Source organism: Lepidochelys kempii, chromosome 6 (assembly GCF_965140285.1).
Source record: "Lepidochelys kempii isolate rLepKem1 chromosome 6, rLepKem1.hap1, whole genome shotgun sequence".
NCBI lineage: Eukaryota > Metazoa > Chordata > Testudines > Cheloniidae > Lepidochelys > Lepidochelys kempii.
Window position 1 is genome coordinate 119,213,071 of NC_136385.1, and position 27,102 is coordinate 119,240,172.

General features: G+C 41.4%; 2 protein-coding genes across 2 annotated transcripts in view; both read left to right on the forward strand.

The window, feature by feature from the left end:
• Positions 1-27,102, forward strand: part of WDR89 (WD repeat domain 89) — a 40,707-nt gene that overhangs the window by 6,493 nt on the left and 7,112 nt on the right.
• Positions 1-27,102, forward strand: part of LOC144930674 (uncharacterized) — a 33,931-nt gene that overhangs the window by 5,970 nt on the left and 859 nt on the right. The window contains exons 2-3 of the mRNA XM_078853406.1: positions 2,748-2,820; positions 24,086-24,184. Of these exons, the coding sequence (XP_078709532.1) occupies positions 2,748-2,820; positions 24,086-24,184 (172 nt within the window). The remainder of the gene's footprint in view (positions 1-2,747; positions 2,821-24,085; positions 24,185-27,102) is intronic.

The window sequence follows — 27,102 nt, forward strand, 5'->3', positions numbered from 1 at the left end:
GTCCGTTATTGCCAAAATCTCTTGCACAGCTTTTCAACAAGAATTAATAAATACAAATGAATAAGTGCCTTATAACTGGTAAGCAATTAACAAATTGGTAAAGTGACCTCATAAAGTCATAGATTCTAAGGCCCGAAAGGAACATTACGATCATCCAGTCTGACCTTCTATATAACACAGGCCATAGAGCTTCCCAAGAATAATTCTTAGTGTATATTTTTTAGAAAAATATCCTCTCTTGATTTAAAAATTGGCAGTGACGGAGAATCCACCAGAATCCTTTGGAAACTGTTCTGATGGTTAATTACTCTCACCCTTAAACATTTACATTTTATTTCCAATCTGAATTTGTCTAGCTTCAACTTCCAGCCATTGGATTGTATTATAACTTTCTCTGCTAGATTGAAGAGCCCATTATTAAATATTTTTCATCATGTAAATATATGTAGATTTTAATCAAGTCACCCCTCAACCTTTTCTTCGTTAGACTCAAGGAGCTCAATCTATTTAGCATATCTCTATAAGGTATGTTTTCTAATCCATTAATCATTCTTGTGGCTCTTTTCTGAACCCTCTCCAATTTATAAACATCCTTTTTGAATTGTGTGTCCTAGACTGCACACGGTTTTACAGCAGGGTCTCACCAGTGCCAACTATGGAGTTAAAATAACCTCTCTACTCCTAGTCAGAATTCCCCTGTTTATGCATCAGCTCTTTTGGCCATAGTGTCACACTTGGAGCTGATGATCAGCTGATTATCCATCACAACCCCCAAATCTTTTTCAGAGTCATTGCTTCCCAGAATAGAATCCCCCATCCTGTAAGTATGGCCTGCACTCTTTGTTCCTAGATGTATACATTTACTCTGTTAAAACACATTGTTTGCTTGTGCCCGGTTAACCAAGCAATCCAGATCACTCTGTATCAGTCACTTGTCCCCTTCATTATTTATAACTCCTCCGAATAAACTAAAATTGGAAAATTGTTTTCTAGACAGGGAGATGTGTTGGCTGTTCCTCAGATAGGCAGGTTCAGCTACTAGTGATTTTGGATAATCAGGGAGCCTAATCTAATAAGCATGAGGTTATGTCTGTTGTTATGGAAGTGATGGAGACAGTAGAAATTAGCATTATGATTTTCTTACAGGATCTGAAAGGACAAGCAGATGGGTTATGAAAGTACTAACACTTGTTCAAAAAACACACGTCTATTACTAGCAAACCTGATAAAAATTCTTCAAAACTTGTATTAGGTAAGTGGATTTGTTTTAGTTTATGTAGTTTCCACAATTAGTGTATGGTATGCACCAACCCCAGAGGGAGAATAATGGATTTAAGACAAAATCAGTTGAGCAGCTGAACAGATAGGATGCGTGTTATGTAATTGCATCATGCTTTGGGAACTCCGTTGGGGCCCAAAATTCTAGTGCTATATTAATTTGAGAAGAGGTAGTGTCTCAGCATGACATCTGTTGTGGAGTGTGGTGCAGACTTTGACACTTGCTGGATGTTTGAAGAGCAAACACAGGTATGTGTTGTGTGACAAGTGACTTGACTTCTGTGTTTGGAGATAGTGACGCCCGTCCTCAGATTTGGAATTGTTGTCTTGTTAATGCCAACCCTAAATGTTTACAACTCTTGATTCAGGCCCTCCAGAAAAGCAAGAGAGTAGCATAAAAATCATGAGATTTTAAAAAAAATGGTGTGCTGTTTATTTGCATTCCAATTTCTGAACTTTTAGGGTATACTGGGGTCATGTTTTCAAGCTTTGTGTCACAACAATGAGGGCCAGAAACTTACTTTTTTAATGAAAGCTGAGATTCTATGTAATCCCTTGATTCCAAGAATTGAGCCTCTAAGAAAAACAATAAATTTGGTGAGATCCGTGATGAAATTGTGAGAGTTGGCAATGCTGTTGTCAGAAATGTTTAAAACTTCATTTAAGTCTTCATTGTAATGCCAAAAACAGAAGATAATTTTTCATTTACCTAAATACAGTAATGTGTGCTGGTAAAATAGTGAGGAGATTAGAATTGCATGACTGTCCAAAGGTAGTTCTTCACATGTTCTTGTAATGATTAGATAATTCGGTATTACTTCGATCAAATTACTGTATTAAGCTTCTTTAAAAGCTTTGATTCTCTAGTTTCGTCAGGATGGTGTTTCAAATATTCATTGACTGATGGTCAGTTAGTGACACCAAGTGGATTTATTAGGGAATAACATGTTCCATTGATGAGACGTGCTGAGACATCTTCTTTGTGCATGTAATGAAGGCATCAGTGGGAACGCCAGTTAAGGTTGAATTGAGATGTACACTTAGTTCAGGACTAAAATCCTTATGCTTCACACTTCAGTGAGTAAAAATAGTTTTCAAATTTGGCAGAGGACAGTTGAATTTTCTATGTAGAAATAATTTTCTTTGCAGAAGAGACATTTAATAATTCTCTCTTTTTCAAATTTTGCCCTGACAATCTTGCAGGTTTTTGGGGGTGGGGGAGGCAGGCAGAGTCAGTATTTAGGGAGGGCAGGAGGACACCACCCCTTTTCCCCCACGTTTCATACCATATTATAATTTTACGAACAATACACATATCTAAAATATGATGTTTGTGCAGTCGCATTCTTTTTGCTGATTTTCCCAGCCTGTTCCTACAAATCCCATAATCCACAGCCACCACCTCATGGTGCTCTTCACTTCAGTGGGAAGTGTATTAACGCATGGCATCACTTCTTGTGTTGAAACAGTCCTGTGTCTACATACACGTTGGTGGAGGTTGGAAGAATTCTGCTTTTTAGACATGGCGTTCCATCCTTTCTGGTAAGTATGTTTTTTTTCAACGACGTGTCATTATTTGGTCTCTTTGATTAAAAAAATAATCCATTTAAGTTGTGCACATCATATTCAGTTGATTCTTTAGTCCATCACTTCAATATTCACTGAAGTTCACAGACAGGCTTCAGGCAGAGTCTGCTTCATTTTATAACATAATACCTTGTTTATTTGAATTACATGAAGAGTAAGAGTAAGAAAACTCTCAACGCATAGTGTGCCTATGTTCTAACTCATGTTCTTACAATGTAAACACTTGTTGCTCTGACAGCCTGAAAACACACACACATAATAATAGGCCAGCGATTTTTAAAAATTATTATTATAGTTTTAACTAGTTTAGGGAATTGTTTTGTTGTTCTTGGTACTTCCTGTCAAAATGTGCAATGCATATATATTCTCTGTAATTTTATTCTTTCAGAGTTTAAGGATTACAGTACTGTTCTGTTAGTTTTTCTACAGGTCTGTGTATTTCATAATTTTCTCTCTTATGCTTGGTTTCAGAGTAACAGCCGTGTTAGTCTGTATTTGCAAAAAGAAAAGGAGTACTTGTGGCACCTTAGAGACTAACCAATTTATTTGAGCATAAGCTTTCGTGAGCTACAGCTCACTTCATCGGATGCTTATGCTTATGCTTAAATTTAATTCTTTGAGTAGTGAATTCTAAAATGTCTAACCTGCCCTGGCTGGAGTAATTATCATTATTACGCTTATTACCATCTTCTGCTTTGTCATTCATTATTTAAAGTGATACAATCAAATAGTAGTAGCCTTCTAGAATGTAAACTTAGCTTGTACTCACCTTAGCAGTGCCAGTTTCAAGAAAAAAAATAAAGCAACTATCTAATATTGATGAGTGTCATTAACATTAGTGAAATACCTAAGTTTAGACGCTGTGCAGATGAAGGTTGCTTATTTTCAAATTGCATTTTTAATTGTATCTGTAAAATAACTTAAAATTTGAAAGAAATAAGTATGGTCCCAAGTCTGATACTAATAGTAATGATGGAGTCAAATGTTAGTGAGTCATGTACATGATTGTGACGGGTAAATGTAAATGCCAAAATAATTAGAAAAATAAATCCCTGTTCTTAATGAAAGAGAAAAAAAAAAAACAACTAAATCGCATATGTTAAAATACATTTTTAGTGGAGTGAAAAACAATTGACTAATCGGAGGTTCTCAAACTGTGGGTCGGGACCCCAGAGTGGGTCACAACCCCATTTTAATAGGGTTGTCAGGGATGGTGTTAGACTTGCAGAGGCCCAGGGCCGAAGCCTGAGCCCCACTGTTCTGGTCGAAGCCAAAGCCTGAGGGGCTTCAGCCCTGGGCAGTGGGGCTCAGGCTTCAGCTTCAGCCCTGGACAGCGGGGCTCAGGTTACAGGCCCCCTGCCTGGAGCTGAAGCCCTTGGGCTTCGGCTTTGGCCCCCTTCTCACTCATCCGCTACACAGGATGGTGGGGCTCGAGCTTTTGCCCCCCTGTCTGGGGTGGTGGAGCTCAGGTGGGCTCAGGCTTTGGTCCCTCCTCTTGGAGTTATATAGTAATTTTTGTTCTCAGAAGGGGGTCGCTGTGCAATGAAGTTTGAGAACTGCTGGAGTAGATAATGGCAATAACACAGTGTGTGTGTGTGTGTGTGTCAGAGAGCCAGAGTTATTGCTTCAGTGTGTGATATCCTGTTCCCTGAAGCATACCTCCATGAAGAGTTCCTTGTTGAATTCTGTGTATATGCGTGGATGACTTTTTTTTTTTTTTTAAAAAGCAGGGTTATCTAACAGTGCTAAGCAGACACCTGTCATGCTTTATATAGTGTTTGATTTGACTGACCATTTTTTCCTTTGGTTTCTTCAGTTTTATTTTGCAGAATGATTTGTTTTCACCACTAATACACTCACTAACATCTGATTCACTTGTACTGCCATAAACCAAATCAGAGTAGGAAGCAGCAATCATTTCCAAGCCTTTCATGTAATTGGGGGGAAAGAAAAAGGGAAAAAAATACTGTTTTATTTTTTGCTTCATAGTGTTTCATACGTCTTTGTTTCATTTATTGCACAAGTATTCACTGCCTCATTGAAAGGCATTGTTGTGTTGCCTTTAAATAATATTTAATTTAATAAAAATAAAAGAATAGTGTAGATTTTATTTTATTACTATTTTTGTATGTTTAAAAGCTGATGTAAAAAAAAAAAATCCCATGTACAGTGGCACTTCTACCACCACAGCAGAGGAATATTTTATCATTTTTTAAAAGAAAGGCCCCTGGCTATGAAAACTGTGACAGTGAAGAACCATCCTTTAGGAAGCATTTGCGCAGATCATTTTCAAGTAGCATTGTTCTGCACTCAGCACAGAAAAACAAACAGGATAATGATCCTTGTGCCAATATATCAGTGGCTACCAACTACATATCTCAGGATGTCCTGTGTGCTCTGACATCACCTGCGGGGTAGAAGGTTTTGTTAAACAGAGTTTACCTGTTCATGACAGGAAAAACAACAACATCTCCATAGCTTATTTCATTGCACAAAGAGGAACAACCGATACAGCCTAAGGTTGACATTTCAACTGTAGTTGGTTTTCTTTGTACCCCTTTATTGAATACTCAGTTGTAGAGGATTCTGTTTTTGCTTTCCATGGCATCACTTTACTACTCAAAGCACAATTGGACCAGGAGAACAATGCAACAACAGAACATTCATTGAGTGTAGCTTTAAGAAATGGGAAGATTTTCATAGTTTGTTAAAACAACATCCATTCAGTTCCAGGCATACGGCAGTTTTCATCTCATGGCAAAACTACTTGAAACTTAGGAGCAGCAGTTCAAAAAGTGTTGCAGATCAACTTGTTTCCAGTCGTCAGGCTTCCATAGCTGAAAATTGCCAGTATGTTGAAACACTCTTAAAGGTATCCATGCTCTGCATGGTATTGCTTTTCCACAGCATGATGAAATACCTAACTCTAGCAATCAAGGCAATTTCATGGAAATTCTTGAGCTGGTTGCTTCAACTCAGCCCAGCCTTTTGAATAGACTAAGAAGCAAGTATGGACACTGTGATCCAGTGTGTCTGGGGCAATCCTTACTGGAAATGCCATGGTCAGGGCAGGCTGCAAAAGGGAGAGCAGATACTCCCAAGACTGGTGGGTAACTCTGAAGTTAAACTCCCCAACCAGTCACAAATTGTGCTCCTGATCCCCTACACTGGTTACTGAGAAGCTGAAAAAGGAAATCACACAGCCCCCTTTATTGCATTCCAGTTCTCTGGCTCCAAGTCAGCACATACGTCCAGTACAGTAAGAAATTATTTAAACTCTGTTCACATATACAAAATATTCTTCTGACCCCAAAGGGTCAGCCACGTTACCAGGTCAGTATAAGTTTGGATCTTACTCAAAATACCACACTGCCAGCCAATCCGTTGCTATCTAAAACTAAAGGTTTATTATAAAGAAGAAAGAACAAGAAGAGAGATGTTAAATGGTAAAGCAGTCACATACGTACAAAGATTCAAAGTCCACGTATCAGGCTCCTAGCAGTATTGGTGAGTTTACTGGCTTGAATGTCCCTCTGGAACTCATCCACCGCTTGGATGGGTCATTCAGTCCTTTGTTCAGAGCTTCATTTGTAGAAAGATTACTCCAGAGGTAAGAAGCAGGAATGAAGACAAAATGGAGAAGATGCAGCTGCCTTTTATAGTCTGTTGCCATGCAACTTGTGCTTCCTTTGTTCCAAAGGCAAGCTCCCCAGCACATGGCCTGGAAGCCTTAGAGTTCTATCCATATGCATGCCCCTGCATGCCTTGCTGAGTCATAAGGTGTAGCCCTTGACCCTTTCAGTGGGTTAATTGTACCATTGATACTCCTTGATGAGCTGTCAAACAGGCTAAGCAGTGCTGATGCCAGACTGTCAGGGGATGTCACCCAGAAGCATAGCACAAGTTTGAAATACAGACATACATACATATCTATAACTCATAATACAAAGGTGATACAAACATATAAACAAGATTTATTATACTTGGCAAATTATAACATTTTTTCAGATATCTTGCATGGCATATCTTGCACAACTCATTACAATTTTACAATATTGGTGTTCATAATATCCTAAAGTGTCCCCCAAATTCCATACAGTGTCACAGACACTGTACCTCTCACCAGTACCAGAATGATTTAATATATTCTGCAGCAGAAGCCCTGAGAGAAAGCATTGTTGAAGAGGTTGGACATGTCAAGTATTTTTCTGTCCTTGTTGATGAAACTAAAGATGCATCAAAAAAAAAAAAGAGGAGCTGTGTCTCCTTTTACACTTCTATCGAAAAGGAATAATTCAGGAAAGAATTCTGGGCTGCTTCCACATGGAAAATCTAAATGCTGAATCCTTTTTAAAAATGATTATTGAAGAACTACAGTATTTGAAGCTTGATATTAATTACATTGTTGCTCAGTGCTATGATGGAGCTTCTATCTGGGTGGGCAGTACAAGCTCAAATTCAGGAAAGGATTATGCCTGCCATTTATGTGCACTGCCGTGCTTGCAGGCTTAATCTTGTCATTGCAGATACATATTCCAGCATCACCCAGTATCAGGAAGTCTTTGCATTTGCCAAGGAACTGTACATCTTTAGCAGTAGTTACAAGCACCATGAACTGTTTAAGGCATAGCAGGAGCTAGGCCAGAAGGTACTCGAGCTAGGTACAGTATGTGAAACTCGCTGGTCATACCAGCATGACTCCCTCTGAAAACTGCATGTAAGTTATGGCACTGTAGTGGAAACACTGGAAGCCATTTCAGTTCAGAGAGCTGATGGACCATCAGTTAGCTCTGCAAAGGACTTGATGGTAAGGCTAAAGAGCTATTCCTTTCTGTTGAAGCTCTTGGTTTTGGAAAGAATATTCAAAATTTTGAATAGTGCTTTAGAAGAACTGCAGAATAAAAAACTGAATTTATCAAGTGCCATGGATTTAGTAGCAAGCAATGTTGCTATTCAAGAAATAAGAACATCTGAAAAACTATGTGATGAAGCGGAGATCATTGCCAAGGAACTTGAAACTGTTAGTCCGGATCAGGCAACTGGAACTTTTGATCAGCACAGAAATACAAAAAATAGCAAGAAGACCTAACAAAGTATCCTACAAGCTGGCCTTGTTATTTGTTTCTAGTACACTGAGTGAGTCATTGACACATGATGTTTCCAAGAGCACTCAAAATCTATAAAATCTGATTTCTACAATCCTGTTCTGAACAGAATTCTTGCTGAGCTTGATAGAGGATTCACCTTCAACTCCAGTTTGCTTTCTGCACTGACTGCTTGTGACCGGAAAAGTGAAAATTTTCTTGATTGTGAGAAATTGAAAATAATGGCAGATCAGTATGGATCAACAGGCACCAATTTTTGTGATCTGGATGCAGAAGTAGAAATTGCTAAGAAGCACATTGCACCAAAAAAATTTACTTCAATTTCTGAATTCTGGAATGTTCTCAATGACACACCAACGGGTTACCAGTCTTTGCTGTCTAATGTAGATATTATGTTGAGACTTCCAGTCTCTACAGCATCACGTGAAAGGTACTTCTCTGTGCTCAAGAGTAAAGGACTATTTAAGATCCACAATGGGAGATGAATGCTTAAGTGAGTTGGTAATTTTAGTCTGGAATGTGAAGCTTCAAAACACCTGGATATCAACAAGGCCATTAACAATTTTGCCAAGATGAGACCATGGCATTATCCATTGTATTAGCTCATATCTGGAGTGGTTTTAATTGTTTTTAATAATTTATTTACCTCTAAACTTTCCTGGAATAAACTCTCTCTCTCATTCTCCTCTTCATAATTTGAACATAAGACATTAAAAAAAAACAGTTGTAGGGGCAAGCAGATTTTATTTATTTTTATTTATCTCTACTAAAGATAGCATACAAAGTATCAAACTTGTGTTTCTGATATCTGTTGTAAGGCTCCAAAACTGTTACCTCAGGGTTTGGGATTGGGAACATTTGCTAGATTGACATATAAACTTAAAATATAGTTTCAATTAGTGTTTGTGTATATATTTTTTCTTTCTTTATATAGGAATTAGATACAGTGCTCCTGTCAGATAATTTCTAAATTGTTATCTGCAAAAAAGCTAGAGTTTTCAGGTGCCTAAGTAGCCCCTGAAATCATGGTTAAATCTGCGCCCCCCCACCCTCAATCTGAAGTGGCATCCCTGGATGCAATGGCTTCCTATAGGTAAATAACTGGTGTGTGTGTGTGTGTGTACCCCTACCTTAGACACATACTGCTTTTGAAATCGTAATTTAGTCAGTTATTCTCCCCATTCATCATAAACAATTTGATCTCTGCCAAAAAGAGACAATGGAATTGTTCAGATCTGTCAGCTGTTTCCCAACTTGACAGCCTCCTTCATTGTGGAGTGTTAGCTAGATTTGTTGGCCCAAATTGCTGTAACCACCTCTTCTCCGGGACACTCTCATTATTAGAGACTGAAGTAGTGGGAGGGGGCTGGTGAAAAGGAAGGGGTTTAGCTAAACTGTGCTGACAAAACAAGGTTGCACCTTCATTTAAAAAAAAGAGGGCACGGTCTGGATTTGACAAGCCTTTTGTGGTTTTCCATTGCCAGAAATATGCTGCACTCCTCTGTAGGAGAAGAATCACAATGGACTCGTTGCCGAATACCATGCAGCTCAGCAGTTTTGGGAACTAGCAGGAAGTTAATGCATCTTTTGCAGGGGATGGGGAAAGAGCTGGAATGTGGGGGAGCATGGAGGTGTGTAGCACTTGTTACGGCTTGCCAGGAAGAAGGGCCTCTGTGTTGCTAATCATTGTAGTCTGCGGGCAGAGAAGGCAGGAAAAGCTTTAATCCTTATCCGCCTTTTTGCTTCTCCTCCTGTACGAAGCCCCACTCACCTCATTACCTGAGCTCCTCAAACTCCGATATCATCTTTATATCCCACTCCTGCTTATATACTTACAACTTGCAATCCCTGCTACCCTGGGACATCACCACACAACCTCTCTGCTGCCCTCCCCATTCCCAAGCCTCTACTTTCTCTATCTCCACCAAGATTACTACCTATGCTGTGTTGTCTGCTACCCCCTCCCCCACACTTACTTAAAGCTAAAAGGGAATTCACAACACACAACTCTTAATAACTTAGTCACTCAAATAATAGTAATAACTAATGAATTTCCAGTCAACGCAATCAGTAAAATAAACCCAGACTCTTCAACAATGTGACAAACTTCCTTTCACTTGTGATACAAATTCACTTGCATTCAGTTGGTTAAAATGTACTCAGATTCTGACCTTGGGGAGATTATTATTTTATTGAAAGACATACTGTCAGTTTGAAAGTGTGTAATGTGTTAAGACCTTAAAAAAATGTGAGGTCATAATTATGATTCATACATTTTAAAGCCAGAAGGGGACTATGTGGTCTTCTAATCTGACCTCCTTTATAACACAGACCATAGAATTTCAACAGTAATTCCTGGATCAAGCCCATAACTTCTGGTGGAGTTGCAGAATATGTTATGAAGGATATCCAATCTTGATTTAAAGACTTCGAATGATGGATAATCCATGACATCCCTAGAAAAGCTGTTCCAGTGATTAATTATCCTTATGTTAAAAATTTGAACCTTATTTCTAGTCTGAATTTGTCTAGCTTCAGCTTCCAGAGATTAGATTTTGTTATGCCTTTGTCCATTAAAGAATCTTCTACTGTTAAAAATTTTGTCCACTTAGGTATTTACAGACTTTGATGACATCATCTCTTAATCTTCTGTTAGATAAACCAAGTAGATTAAACTCCTTACATCTCTCACTGTAAGGCAGGTTTTTCAGATATCAGATAATTGAACTTGCATGTCTGAGTGAGATTTGTTGTGTGTGTATAATGCATATAATCAGGGCCGGCTCTAGGCATCAGCAAAACAAGCAGGTGCTTGGGGCGCCACATTTCTAGGGGCGGCATTCTGGTGCCGGCCATGCCGCCCCTAGAAATGTGCCCCTGCCTTGCTTCCGCCTGCTCCCTTGAGTGCACCGCCGCCACTGCGCTTCTCCGCCCTCCCTCTCAGGCTTGCCGCGTGTGAAACAGCTGTTTTGCATGGCAAGCTGGGGAGGGAGGGAAGGAGAGAGGAGAAGCCGAGCGGCGGCACACTCGGGGGAGGTGGCGGTGGTGGAGTGGAGGCGAACTGGGGCGGGGAGTGGTTCCTCTACCCCCCTCCCCGTTACTTCCTGCGCTCCCCCCACACCATTGCTCACCTCCACTCCGCCTGCTCCTCTGAACGCGCTGCCTCTCCCTCACCTGAGAGGGAGTGGGGAGAAGTGGAGCGGCGGTGTGTTCAGGGGAGCAGGCGGAGCTAGGGCTGGGGTTGGGGGGAGGGGGAGCCGCAGGAAAGAATGGTGTGGGGGGGAAATGTGGCATGCCCGGGGGAAGAGGTGGGGCCAGGGATTTGGTGAAGGAGTTAGGAAGGGGCGGAGCTGGGGGAGGGGGGGCATGAAAAAAAAGCAGGGGTGGCCAAAATTTTTTTGCTTGGGGCAGCAAAAATCCTGGAGCTGGCCCTGCATACAATATGTCATATGTTCCAGTTAAAGGAATGGGGATCTATTCATCTATTTAATGTCATCTATTCATTCTAAATTGGCCAACTGAAATTGAGTTATTTTAGTAGATTAAGGGCTGTAATAGGTAGCTCTTTCTGCTGTAGCACTCCCCTGGCATCAGGACACTATATTGCAGGGGACTTTGCCTCTTGTACCTCTGTCCCACCCCTTTCTCCCCCATGTAGCCACTTCCTTGGTCCCACAATGGCCTAGCCTTCCAGCAAAGTGACATAAAAGTTCACTCCCCTTCCAGGGGTAATAAGAGTCCAACTATGAGTCCAGTGTCTTCCAACTAATAATTGTTCTGCCACTCTCGGGCCTCTCTGAAGTATCTTCTGCTTTTGTCTGTACTCCTAGATCCTGCAGAATTTCCCCAGCACATTTTCCCGCAGGGACTTTGGCAGTTTACCTCAGGGATTTCTCTGTTCTTTGCAGGCCTGTCTTGCTCCCTTTGGTTCTTTTCCAGCCTAGTTTTCCCATGCCTTTCTCAAAGAGGGAACTCTTCTTGTTCCTGTCTCCTGGGTCTTCTCCCTGACTGAGTTCAGCTGTTTAAATAATCTTCTCTCTGATTCTCCACAGCTGGGGTCAGTCATTCTAACTAAACTCCATCACACCCAGCCGGGATTAGTAATTACCACTACATTTCTAGATCACCAGTGAGACTGAGGGATACCAGTGACAAAGCCCAAATTTGCAAGCTCTCCATATGCAGAACTCCCACTTAATTAATGTCTGAAGGGTTTGAAGGTTCAAGCTTCATGCGATTCTGTGTCATGTAATATGATTTTGTGAACTGAGCATTTACCTCTATAGAGAATGTTAAATATATCCTTCCACAAGACCCCACAGGTTTTAGGTAGTTCTGGGGACTTTTTGACTTTTGAGCTCTCAGACCTTCTACTTAATCCCCACCCTTCAAGTAGCTATTCAACCATACTTAATGTAGTACCTCATTTGATGAGATCTATTGCAGCACTTTAGCTTCACACAGAAGGGCTAGATGCCACTGATATTTAATCTTCTTGTTTTGTGCCATTTTCTTCTTGTCATCTGGATCAGGCTGTCACAAAACGAAGGAGATCTATTAGGAGGAAGCCATCATTTGGGAATCAGAACCTCAGTGGCTATGGGTAGAGGAGAATAGCTTACCAGAGCCTTAAATATTTGACCTGTGGGCAGAGTGCTGCTGACTTTTACCATGTTTTGGAATTTGATGGGATCCCTGGAAATTTGTGGACAGACTAGGATCATGAGTTGTCTGGTTACTAGAGAATTCTCACCATTGCCTTAGTTAGATAAAAGTGTATCCAAGGCAGTGGCTGCATTGTGGTCTCCTCTGTATCGATAAGTAATCCAAACACCAGGTTCAAGGCGTGACCAGCTGTGTGGGTTGATCAGAGGTGCCCTATCAGAGTCCTGGGGAAACAACTGAGGAAATTTTTGTTTCCTCATTAATAGGGATCAGTAAGTGTTTACTCTTAAAAAATGATATTGTGACTAAGGCACTGAGATTGGTGTAGTGTTACAAAAATGATAGCTTGAATAAAAATATATTTTTCAGAATATGAAGTGGGAGTAGTAATACCACATCTGCACAGGAGGAGGAGGAAAATTCAGATTAATTTCTCACCAGTTTTCTCAATGGAGGCTGTGAACAGTAGGAACAAATTTTAAGCTTATGGTTGCATGAAAAGCAAAGCATCCAGAAAATGCTTTAATCATGGATTTAAAAGAATGAACTTTAGTACCACAAAGCATATGTATGCCAAATTATTGGTGTGAAAGTACTTTTTTAAAATACTGGTCAATAAAATACTTCATTATAGATATTTTGGAAACAATGTGTTATAACAGGAGTTATTGTTCCCACTGTATTTAAATGTCTTTATATCCTTTTTTTCTAGTTGCTCAGAATTTTAGGCTGAAATGTCCCATGCTTGCCCTGACTCAGAGCCAAAGTTTTGGGAAAAATTCAGCAAAATATATTCAGACATTTCTGAGAAATGGCTTTTTATTAATCAACCCATATTTTTTATCAGAAATTTTGTGTTTGCAACTCCATGGCAAAGTCAAATTTGAAAGAAATTGATTTAATAGCTCTGAAGTTGTGAATGTTACATTTTTCATGCATCTGCAGTACATTTTTTATTTATTTCTTGATCTATGTCATAGATCAATGGGGCATGCATGTGCAAGTGGGTGTTTTGCTCAACATAAAGCATCTTTGAAAAATCTCACTCTTGAAGAACTTCAGCATAATCCCAAACTTGCTTAGACTCTTAAAATTTCCCAAAATTTGCAAATGCTTTAGGGAGTCCACAATATCGTAGTGTTATTGTGAGGACAGTGGTGTGGCTATAGCAGTGCCCCCTTGTTGACTTTCCAAGTGCCCAGATTCGGGTCTTCCTGGCAGGGAAGAAGTCTCAATCTTTGGTGTCCACTGAGATGGGGTCCGGCTCACCAGCTAATTGTCCTTTAAGTCTTACCCACTTTCTAGATGTGGTTTTGAGGGGCTCAGCCCCAAAATGTTCTAAAGTAGAGAGCAAATGTAACTCAATAGTGGGCCATCTGCCCTGAGTCTTCCAGGGGGTGGGGATGTCCCTGTCCTTTCCTTCGGGCTTGAATCCTAAGCAGTCTATGGCCATATCTACAATTACCGGTAGATCAGCACTGCTGTGATCGATGCAGTGGTGTCGATTTTTTTGGGTCTGGTGAAGACCCGCTAAGCCGATGGCAGAGCACTCTCCCGTTGACTCTGGTACTGCAGCTTCCCAAGAAGAGTAAGGTAAGTTTGCATCCCATCGACACAGCGTGTTGTAGACATTGCGGTAAGTTGACCTAAGCTACATCAACTTCAGTTACGTTATTCACATAACTAAAGTAGCGTAACTTAGGTTGACTTACTGCGGTAGTATAGACAAGGCCTATGATTTGAGCATTGAATGTTCCTCATCAGATTCCTTTTGGCCCAATCTTCCAATTGCTCTAGGTTTGCCTCAACCTCCCACCCCACCATAAACGTCTCCCCCTTACTCTCACAGATATTGTGGAGCACACAGCAAGCAGTAATAACAGTGAGAATATTGGTTTCGCTGAGGTCTAAGCGAGTCAGTAAACTGCACCAGCGTGCCTTTAAACGTCCAAATGCACATTCTACCACCATTCTGCACTTGCTCAGCCTGTAGCTGAACAGCTCCTGACTACTGTCCAGGCTGCCTGCGTACGGCTTCATGAGCCATAGCATTAAGGGGTAGGCTGGGTCCCCTAGGATACATATAGGCATTTCAACATCCCCAACAGTTATTTTCTGGTCTGAGAATAAAGTCCCTTCCTGCAGCTTTTGAAACAGACCAGAGTTCCTGAAGATGCGAGCGTCATGGACCTTTCCCGGCCATCCCACATTGATGTTGGTGAAACATCCCTTGTGATCCACCAGAGCTTGCAGCACTATTGAAAAGTACCCCTTGCAGTTTATGTACTCGGCGGCTTGGTGCTCCAGTGCCAAGATAGGGATATGGGTTCTGTCTATGGCCCCACCACAGTTAGGGAATCCCATTGCAGCAAAGCCATCCACTATGACCTGCACATTTCCCAGGGTCACTACCCTTGATATCAGCAGATCTTTGATTGTGTGGGCTACTTGCATCACAGCAGCCCCCACAGTAGATTTACCCACTCCAAATTGATTCCCAACTGACTGGTAGCTGTCTGGCATTGCAAGCTTCCACAGGGCTATCGCCACTCACTTCTCAACTGTGAGGGCTGCTCTCATCTTGGTATTCATGCACTTCAGGGCAGGGGAAAGCAAGTCACAAAGTTCCATGAAAGTGCCCTTACGCATGCGAAAGTTTTGCAGCCACTGGGAATCGTCCCAGACCTGCAACACTATGCGGTCCCACCAGTCTGTGCTTGTTTCCCGAGCCCAGAATCGGCGTTCCACAGCATGAACCTGCCCCATTAGCACCATGATGCATGCATTGCAAGGGCCCATGCTTTCAGAGAAATCTGTGTCCATGTCCTGATCACTCACGTGACCGCGCTGACGTCGCCTCCTCGCCCGGTATCGCTTTGCCAGGTTCTGGTGCTACATATACTGCTGGATAATGCGTGTGGTGTTTAATGTGCTCCTAATTGCCAAAGTGAGCTGAGCGGCCTCCATGCTTGCCTTGGTATGGCGTCCGCACAGAAAAAAGGCGCGGAACGATTGTCTGCCGTTGCTCTGACGGAGGGAGGGGCGACTGACGACACGGCTTACAGGGTTGGCTTCAGGGAGCTAAAATCAACAAAGGGGGTGGCTTTACATCAAGGAGTATTTCAGGCAGGACTTCACGGAGGGTTCCAATAAGAAATGGTGCACCTAAGTTACTGTTCTTATTGGAACAAGGAGGTTAGTCTGGCCTCTGACTGATACATGGCTAGATTTACCTCGCTGCACCTTCTCTGTGAGTGACTGCAGTGTGACCTAGAGGAATGAGTCCCCTAAACGGGGGAGGAGGGGAAGCAAATGAGTAAAAAACAAATCTGGTCTATTTCTTGTTTTGATCCACTCCATCTATATTTTACATCTTTGGCTGGCAGCAGACGGTGCAGAAGGACTGCATGCCATCCACATCTCATGGCTGCCCGGCAGAAGATGATGCAATAGGACTGCTAGCAATCCGTAATCTCGAAGCAGGACCAATTCCCAGTTAAATCATCCCAGCCAGGGCTTTGTCAAGCCTGACCTTAAAAACCTCTAAGGAAGGAGATTCTACCACCTCCCTAGGTAACGCATTCCAGTGTTTCACCACCCTCTTAGTGAAAAAGTTTTTCCTAATATCCAATCTAAACCTCCCCCACTGCAACTTGAGACCATTACTCCTTGTTCTGTCATCTGCTACCATTGAGAACAGTCTAGAGCCATCCTCTTTGGAACCCCCTTTCAGGTAGTTGAAAGCAGCTATCAAATCCCCCCTCATTCTTCTCTTCTGCAGGCTAAACAATCCCAGCTCCCTCAGCCTCTCCTCATAAGTCATGTGTTCTAGACCCCTAATCATTTTTGTTGCCCTCCACCGTGTGGCTACCCCCTCAACTCTCCCCCCTCCCCGTGGCTAACAGCGGGGAACATTTCTGTTCAGCCACAGGCAAACAGCCCAGGAGGAACGGGCTCCTCTGAGTGTCCCCTGAAGAAAAGCACCCTATTTCAAGTAGGTGACCATGAATGATATCTCACTCTCCTGAGGATAACACAGAGAGATAAAGAACGGATGTTGTTTGAATGCCAGCAAACATACACTGCAATGCTTTGTTGTACAATGATTCCCAAGTATGTGTTACTGGCCTGGAGTGGTAAAGTGTCCTACCATGAAGGATGCAATAAGGCTGCCCTCCCCAGAAACCTTTTGCAAAGGCTTTGGGAGTACATCCAGGAGAGCCGCAAATGCCAGGGCAAAGTAATCCTTTCACATGCTTGCTTTTAAACCATGTATAGTATTTTAAAAGGTACACTCACCGGAGGTCCCTTCTCCGCCTGCCGGGTCCAGGAGGCAGCCTTGGGTAGGTTCGGGGGGTACTGGCTCCAGGTCCAGGGTGAGAAACAGTTCCTGGCTGTCAGGAAAAGCGGTTTCTCTGCTTGCTTTCTGTGAGCTATCTACAACCTCATCATCATCATCTTCTTCGTCCCCAAAACCTGCTTCCGTGTTGCCTCCATCTCCATTGAAGGAGTCAAACAACACGGCTGGGGTAGTGGTTGCTGAACCCCCTAAAATGGCATGCAGCTCATCATAGAAGTGGCATGTTTGGGGCTCTGACCCGGAGCGGCCGTTCGCCTCTCTGGTTTTCTGATAGGCTTCCCTCAGCTCCTTAAGTTTCACGCGGCACTGCTTCGGGTCCCTGTTATGGCCTCTGTCCTTCATGCCCTGGGAGATTTTGACAAAGGTTTTGGCATTTCGAAAACTGGAACGGAGTTCTGATAGCACGGATTCCTCTCCCCATTCAGCGATCAGATCCCGTACCTCCAGTTCGGTCCATGCTGGAGCTCTTTTGCGATTCTGGGACTCCATCATGGTCACCTGTGCTGATGAGCTCTGCACGGTCACCTGCAGCTTGCCACGCTGGCCAAACAGGAAATTGAAATTCTAAAGTTTGCGGGCCTTTTCCTGTCTACCTGGCCAGTGCATCTGAGTTGAGAGCGCTGTCCAGAGCGGTCACAATGGAGCACTCTGGGATAGCTCCCGGAGGCCAGTACCGTCGAATTGTGTCCACAGTACTCCAAATTCGACCCGGCAAAGCCGATTTATGCGCTAATCCACTTGTCAGGGGTGGAGTAAGGAAATCGATTTTAAGAGCCCTTTAAGTCAAAATAAAGGGCTTCATCGTGTGGACGGGTGCAGGTTTACATCGATTTAACGCTGCTAAATTCGACCTAAAGTCCTAGTGTAGACCAGGGCTAAGTGTCGTACTCAAGTTGAGGCCTTATCAGTACTGAGTAGACTGGAAGAATTACTTGTCGTGTTTTGCTTGTAACCCTCCTGCTAATACATCCCAGAATGATGTTGCAAAACAAGTGAACAGTATTACAGTGTTGACTCATTTAGTTGTGATCCACTGTAACCCTCCAGATCCTTCTTCTTCAGTACTCCTTCCTAGGCAGTCATTTCCCATTTTGTATTTTTGCAGTTGATTGTTCCTTCCTAAGTCTAGTACTTTGCATTTGTCCTTATTAAATTTCATCCTATTTTATTCAGACCATTTCTCCAGTTTGTCCAGATCATTTTAAATTTTAATCCTATCCTCCGAAGCACTTGTAATTCCTCCCAGCTTGGTATCCTCTGAAAACTTTTTAAGTGTAGTCTCTTTGCTATTATCCAAATCATTTATGAAGATATTGACTAGAACCAGACCCAGGACAGATCCTTGTGGGACTCCACTTGATATGCCCTTCCAGCTTGATTGTGAACCATTGGTAACTACTTCTTGAGTACGCTTTTCCAACCAGTTGTGCAGCCACCTTATAGGCGGTTCATCTAAGCCATATTTCCGTAGTTTGCTTAAGAGGCCATGTAAAATAGTGTCAAAAGCCTTACTAAAGTCAAGATATATTACATCTACTGCTTCCCCTCTATCCACAAGGCTTGTTACCCTGTCAAAAAAGGATATTAGGTTGGGTTGACATATGTTCTTGACTGTTAACTGTTATTTATTACCTTATTTTTGTCTAGGTACTTACAGATGGATTGTTTGATTATTTGCTCCTTTTATCTTTCCGGGTACCAAAGTTAAGCTGACTTGTCTGTGATTCCATCGGTTGTCCTTATTCATTTTTTTTGTGCTAGGTACTATAGTTCCCTTTTCCAGTCCTCTTGGATCTCTTCTGTTTTCCACATGTTCTCAAAGATAATCGCTAATGGCTCATAGATCTCTTCTGCCGGATCCTTAAGTATTCTAGGATTATTTCATCTGGCCCAGCTGATATGAAGACCTCTAACTTGTCTAAGTAATTCTTAACTTGTTCTTTTCCTATTTTAGCCTCAGATCCTGTCCCATTTATGCTGATGTTCACTGTTTAGTTGTCCAATCACCGCTAATTTTTTGGGTGAAAACTAAAGCAAAAAGGCATTTAACATTTTGGCCATTGTTGCATTTTCTGTAATTCTTTTTATTAGAATTCTCTGTTGCATAGCCCTCTGGAGCCAAATGCACAACTGGTACTCTATGTAATGGCAATGTCATTCTTAAATATTTACATTTTCTGAATTGAAACTTCCTTTGGTTATTTAAGCATTATTGCAATCAATTAATATTTTTTGCAGTGTAGATCTGGCCTAATGGTCTGTCTGAATTTTGTTCTATGTGTGTGTCTCATGTAGTCTTATTACGGAGAGCAATCCTTTCCTGTGCTGCTTTCTGATACCATTTGCTGCTATTAACTGTCCTTTTCTAGTTCATGTTTTTAATATCAATAGGTCTCCAACTTGTGCTTCACCTCCTATCCAATTTACCCTTTCTTGGTACATCTACTCTGCTAATTTTCCTGCTCAGTTATAATGTAAATAGAGATGGCCAGAATTAGAATGATGAATTTGGGCCAGGCTATATATTTGAATTTTCTTTATCCATGCCTATCCGTACAATTTTTGTTTCACATCAAATCCGACACTAGAAGGGGATATGTATCGTAGTCTGGATGCAGCCAAAATTCAAATGAACAACTGACTTTCTAAAACTTCCATCTTTCTTTGGAGCAAAGTTGCACAAGAACAAGTTGGTGCTGACTAACCCAAAACTTAATCTAAACTTAATCCAGATGCAAACACCATTTTCTTGGTCCATCTCTGTGAACCCTGCAAAGTGATGAAGAAGAAACTTCATATTCTGTATTGATGGGAATGTTTCTAAGCAAAAAGATTAGGGTACAAAACTGTCCTCATTCCCTTCTTGTGTAGACTCATGGACTTTAAGGCCAGAAGGGACCATCATGATCATCTTGTGTGACCTCTTGCACCTTGCAGGTCACAGAACCTCATCCACCCTCTCCTGTAATAGAGCTATAACCTCTGGCTGAGTTACTGAAGTCCTCAAATTATGATTTAAAGACTTCAAGTGAACAGAGACTCCACCATTTACAATAGTTTAAACCTGCAAGTGCCCGCTGCTGCAGAGGTAGTTTTCTTTCCTCCTAGTTCTCATTGAGGCTCTAGTTCAGGGTTTTTTACCCAGTGGGTTGGGACCCAAAATTGGGTCGCCAGCATGTTTCAAAGGGTTGTGTGGCAGCTCCTGTGTCTCCTATCTCATACTCCAGGCACTGCAACCTCTGGGGTCCCAGTGCCGCCAGTCAGGTTTGCCCCAGCCATCATGACAGGAGTCCAGGTAGATCAAATTTGAGTGAGTGACACTGCAACCCTATGAGCCAGGTCATAACGCCATTCAAACAAATTTGGTCCAGTCATGGGGCTGGGGTACTGCAATACCTGGAGCAGAGAGCAAAGTTTAGCCAGCCCCTCAGCACAGAAGCTGCCACTGTGGGGTGAGTGCCAGGCAGGACCCAAACCCCCCGGGGGGCAGGATCCAACCAAAACCCCAGACTATTTTCTGGGTCTTGACAGGCCATAAACATTTACAAATGGGTCCTGAACCCAAAAAAGTTGAGAACCATTGCCTGTATCAAGCCTCTGTGACTTTCTCCTTGATGCTCTTCTGGTTGTCTGATTTACATTTTTCCTTTTACTGCCTCTGGTACCTAAGCTTATTTCCCTGCTCCTTTTTTCTGTCCCTTAGCCTTTACTGCTGTTCTTGAGCCGGATCATACTCCTAAAGACACATGTTGTGAGGAAGTAGAGATGGAATTGGCCTTACTGAATGACGGAGGTTTATATTTTCTCCTATTTGTCTGTCCCTCCCTTCTGCCCTTTAGGACTAATAATTTTCTCTCTTGTACAGGTACAAAATCTCCCTAGATTAATTTTTACTGCCTTTGACATGCCACTTGGAACTTACACCTAGCTGATTTGTTTGGAAGGATAAAACAAATGTCTGTACTGGATTCACCATTGTGATTCCCTGTTGTTGCACAAGCCATACAATTAACTGCTTCTTACATGTTCTCAGTCTCATCTTTGCACTTTCCACAAAGCCCCTTATGCCTGAAATTCCCTCCCTGCCTGATATGCCATGCCTCTACCCTCTTCACCTCCAAGTCTCTCCTTAAAACATATTATTTCCAGTGAGCCTACATCTCTGTAGTTCTCACTTCAGTAAGATTAACAAAATCAACTGCAGTATTTACAAATAGCACAAAATCATTGAGATTCTCAAAGCACACACATATATTTACCCCGTTCCTTGTTGTTGTTGTTGTTGTTGTTGTTTTTTTTTTTTGCATCTTACCCCCATCCTAAATGTTTTGTTGTCTGTTTAACTCGTAAGTTTGGAGCTGGAACCCTTTCTCCAGTTGTTCGTAAAGCATGTTGGCACCCCTTTTTGTATAAGGAATTGTAATATACTGAGTAATTGTCTACTTGTGCTTCCTTTTACTGATTAGTAGACTTGGCTGATTCACCTTGTTTTCCCCACTGGTGCTGATGATGGGGAGGCTCCAGAAGGCATTATGCTGTGAGTAAAAGTGGAGCATATTGTGCAAATGCTAATGTGTTCTCCTAAACCAATGCTGTGCTTGGTGTTTTCATTGTAAAATGCAAACCACACATTTGTTGCAGCTGTGTGGACTGCTTTACATTGGCCAGTGATTGCTTGTTTAGTCTTCATTTTTGTTTTTTTTCTTTAACTTCTAATAATTGTGAAAGGGAAAGAGTGAGGATTTGTTTTCATTGGTGAGAGTGGGAAAGAACTTAGCATGATTCCACATACAGTTATTCAAACCGCTTGCTGTGTTTGATTTTTGACCTGCAGTGAGCAGGCTGCCAAATCTGTAGGTTGTTTTCATTTTTAATAAATGTTTCTATTCACCTATTGATAAGTTACTCTTACATACTGATTAAACCTTTCTAAGATAAACAGCTCATTTCTCCCATTTTCCACGGTGTATTTCAGAGAGATGTGATTTAATTTGTATACATTGTTGCACTGACATTCCTTTTTGGGAACAAGGGAAGAGCTGCAGAATCTCACAATTCCCATGAACCATCCTAAAAAGAGAGGGAATCTACTTTATGAATCACTGAGTTATTTTTTGAAAACCTTGTTGGATTAAAATGACTCATTGATCTTCTTTAGCTGGGGAAATGCTGTTTATAACTGTCATGCCAAGCACAGAACATTACAATATATGTTCTGATAACACTACATATTAGCCCTACAAAATTGACAGATATTTATTTTACTACTTTAGAATTCTAATGTACCTACCCCAGACACTTGGCACCCTTGACACTTAAGGGAAAACCAGAAGCAAACTCCACCATAAATCAGAAATAAACAGCTATCCTATACATCAAAAAGATATCACCCTCCCCTCCCCCCTCCTTCCAGTATTACCCTTCAGGGGACCATTCCATCCTCTCTCTACTCTCTCCTGCCCCCAAAAGCCAGTAAAAAGGTGAGCTTTGCAGCATACCCTGAAGGTCCACAGATTTAGGCTGTTTCAGATTGGTAGGTGTAAAAGCTTGAAAGTTGGGGTGTTTTCGCAGAAAGTGCCCTGCAAGAAGCTGCTTCTCTCTCAACCAAGGAAGCTGCAGCTTGAATGCCTCTGCTGATCTCAATTGTTGCAGTACGGCATAGGGGAGTGGGTCTCTCAGGTAAGCAGGCCCCAGGCCATTTAACATGGCTTTATAGGTCAAAATCAATACCTTAAAGTGCTCCCAGAACCCCAAAGGCAGCCTGTGAAGATAATGAAGCACTAGTGAAATGTACTTGAGGTGAGATACTCTGCTTAAAAAGTAGGCTACTGAATTCTGTACTCGCTTCAGTTTCTGAATGGATTTAAGAGTTAACTTCAAGTAGGGAACACATTGTAAAAGTCTGAGAGGGAGTTGACAAAGCCATAGATAAGTGGCCAAGCCCACGTCCAAAATACAAGGTCACAACTTCTTGGTTAGCCACAAATAAAAGAGGGCTGTGCAGCTGCTGCTGAAACGCGATCATCCAACAATAACTGGGAATCCAATCAGATTCTGAGGTAGCCAATGCAAGCTACAAATGGTGGCCAGATCCCTTCAGTCAGATCTTCCATTTGCTTTCCTCAGTTAACCAACATCACCTGTGTCTTTACTAACTGTTGGTGTTCCATCTCAACAGTCACTGAAAAAGGCATTCATCTGCGCCACCTGAGTTGGAAAAGAGAAAACATAAAGCTGGGTTTCATCCTGAACCCCACACAACCAGTACTTCCTTGTTCTCCTTCGAATGGCCTTGTATTCAATCCAGTTCACTTTGTAATATGGGCATGGACACTTGTTTCTCATTGATCACCACAAGTAGTCGTTATGTATACCCATATTCACAGAGGTCAAGGAACTCTGAGGCAACTAGAGACTGTGAGGGCTGTGATAACAGAACCTTTCAATAATCTTAACCACAGAGGGAAGATTAGATACAGAGCAGTGATTAGCCATATTGTCAAAGTTAAAACATGTCTTCCTGAACAAAGCCCATACTTGTGTTTTCTAAAGAGAAGCTGGCGGCTGCCCTTTTTATGGGAGGCACTGTTGTATTGATTTAGATGGAATAAATGGGCCAGAGATGTTAACATAACCCAGTCACTGTCGAATATTAAAGGCTCATGGTTCAGTACACAGAGACCTCAGGCTGCTTTGCACTATGGCAAACACCATTTAAAATCCTTTAACCTTGTATTAAGAGAGACAGAAAAGAAGTATAGGTTTCAGAGTAGCAGCCGTGTTAGTCTGTATTCGCAAAAAGAAAAGGAGTGCTTGTGGCACCTTAGAGACTAACAAATTTATTAGAGCATAAGCTTTCGTGAGCTATGAAATGAGCTGTAGCTCACGAAACCTTATGCTCTAATAAATAAATTTATTAGTCTCTAAGGTGCCACAAATACGCCTTTTCTTTTTGAGAAAAGAAGTAAAAACAGTTAAAGCATTTGAAATGTAAAATATTAAGTAAGGCTTTCATTTTAAGAACATCACCTGTGCCCATTAGCTGGAGAGAGTTTTTTGAAGGAACCTCTCCTCCCCCCTTGTTTGACAGTCTCTTGGATGGTGTCAAAGATGGTAATAACTGTCCTATCGGGGGAAAAGAGAAGAAATTATCGGAGATGGCCTGGAGCTGCTGTTGCTGCTGCTGTTGGTAAAGTCTGATCCTGTTTCATCCCAGGTGGTGGTTTGGATTCTGTGGAGCCGGTAGAAGTGGTGATGTTATCTGGGTCCCTGTCTCTAGCCCAGTCTGATCAGGACATCACTTAATATTAGAATGAAGAAGATCTGGGGTCACATGAAGGTCCCAAAGTCTTCAAGTATCCAAAAAGGGAGTGATGGGAGGAATAGGCCTCTCCCCCCCCATTATTTTGTCCATCAGTTAGGCATAATATCTGACACACCAATTTTGGTCAATTAATTTCTGATTCCACATCCTTTTTTTTTTTTTTTTTAAACCAAGCATGATTTCAACACAGTCCTTGTATTATATCAGTGTGGCCTATTATGTTTGGACTAATTTAGTCTCTTTGTCTGGTTCTCACGCACCTGTTTATAACATTCTTTATTGAAAGCAGTTTTTACAACTGAGCTTACAATTAGGGTAAATTTGTTGGCCCAGTTATTACAACAGCACTTAAAATCACTGTTCGTACTGGGCCCTGTGCTTCCCTGCTAACCTCCACTGTCAAGAAGGACATGGATCTGATGCATAGGTTGCGTCATGAGGTTTCGCTAGTACCTCGGAGAGCTCTACTGGGTAAAATTCTAGTAGTGATGATATAGCATTTGTTGTCCCAAAGATATTGTCCTGTTTTCACAGAAATGAAAAATTTGGTCCAAATCTTGACAATGTATAGGGAATATTTTTTTCTACTTGGTGCTCTCAGCTTACATATATATCTTTATTCTAGAGCTAGATGATGAAGGACTTAATAAATTAATCTTTCCCCTTTACTTAATTGGAGAGGCTTTAAGCATTAGGAATAAAAATGAAACCACCTGTCCCATATTTCTTTTTAATGGTTGTGAGCTCTGTTCAGGATCCTTGTAGGTTTGGGGAGTGAGCAACCAAATTAAACAATAAGACTGATCCACCCAGTATGTTGCTGTGTGCGCTTGTGGGTTTGGTCAACCAGCTGCATATTTTGAAAACTCTAATGGTGCCAGTAAAGATGTGAACAAACTGGAGAGAGTCCAGAGGAGAAGAACAAAAATGATAAAAGGGTTAGAAAACATGACCTGTGAGGAAAGATTGAAATAATTGGGCATGTTTAGTCTAGAGAAGAGAAGGTTGAGGGGGGACATTATAGCCTTGAAATATGTAAAAGCCTGTTGTAAAGAGGACGGTGAACATTTGTTCTCCAAGTCCACTAAGGGTGCAGCAAGAATTAATCCTCTTAGTTTGTAGCAAGGGAGACTAGGTTAGATATTAGGAAAAATGTTCTAACCATAAGGATAGTTAAGCACTGGAACAGGTTAACAAGGTAGGTTGTGGAATCCCTGTCATTGGAGGTTTTTAAGAACAGGTTGGACAAACACCTGTCAGGGATGGTCTAGGTTTACTTGGTCCTGCCTTAGTGCAGGGGGATGGACTAGATGACCTCTTGAGGTCCTTTCCAGCCCCACATTTCTACGATTTAAATAAAAAACACTTTATAAAAAAACAAACAAACAAATTACAACAGCAGGAAATTTCCTTTCAGGTTAATTTTAAACCTAATTTACAAACTGTGCACCCTCTTTTCCAAGGATAGCACCTGGTTTCTAATCTCATAGGTGCTTTACTGTGTCTAAGATCAAAACATTAGGAGACCTGTTGAAACAGTAGCAAAGTTGTTGCAGGCTTGGCGGATGGAGGGTGTGGTAACACTGCATCACAGACTACATTCTTGAGTGCGTAGCATCATTTGCCTTATATATTTTTGTAAATGGCAGCATTCCAACACTTAGTTATCTTCTGTTGTGCTTGGAAGATCATTATTTCCTATTTATCTCATAAATTTAACACACATCCTATTCCTCCAATTTAAACTCTCCCACCAAAATACAACAGTGACTTCCCCTTCTGAAAAGGAAGGGCTGGCAGCTACACCCTGAAGTCAGCATGAATTGTTTATATAACCTTCAATCAGGAATTCATAATAGACTAAAGTATTTTTCACCAGAGCAGAGATTGTTGCATATTAGTATAACAGGTTTTAGTGAGACATGCTAGCTGTCAAGTGCAGCATAAACCCCTTTCAGCTGTAAATAGAATTGAAAGACCATACACCCTCACCTTCCAGTACATATAAATTACATCTCTCTGGAAAACATGAAAACATTTTCCCCCAGTATTTCAGAGCAACTAAAACTGTAAAATTTGGAGTAAACAATTAGAAGATGCCCCAAGCCATTCTGTTTTCTAGAGAACCCCAATATGTTAACTTGAAGTAGGACTTTGCAGACAGTGCACATTGTAGGGTATAATTTGACGTTTCCCTGCGTTAGTAAAATTTTTGACACACAAGATGAGTGTTGCAGAAATTGCACATGGAATAATATCTTTTATCAAAGTCAGTAATATTAAACAATATTACAGGTTAAAACAGGTTACTTTCCAAATGGCTGACATTTGTCAGGAGAATGTCTGTCTGAGTTTACTTGACCTTTCTAGTCTAAAAAGGTTTGATTATTTTGAGGTAGAAATTTAAGTCAATATGGAAAATTACCTTTTTCTTACAAACAGAATCTGACTGGGACCCACTATATACATGTTCTGCAATCATCACAGTTCAGATTACCCCAGGTTCTGCAGACCACTTCCCTTCTGCGTCCACAGGCAGGCACAAATTTGGAAATACTCTTTTAAAACATAAGTTTCTGTTGTAATTCTTCAGTGATCTTGACTAAATATGCCATGTTCCATTTCTACTTTCTGTTACTAATCAAATTATCTATGTTTTTCCCTTAATTTTTTTTAAAAAAGCAGATCACAGGTTTATCTGAGCATTGTTAAATAATTAAACCACTTTTTTTCTCTCAGAACTATAGTTTGTGTCTTTTGTCTTTTTTATCCATTGCCTCATC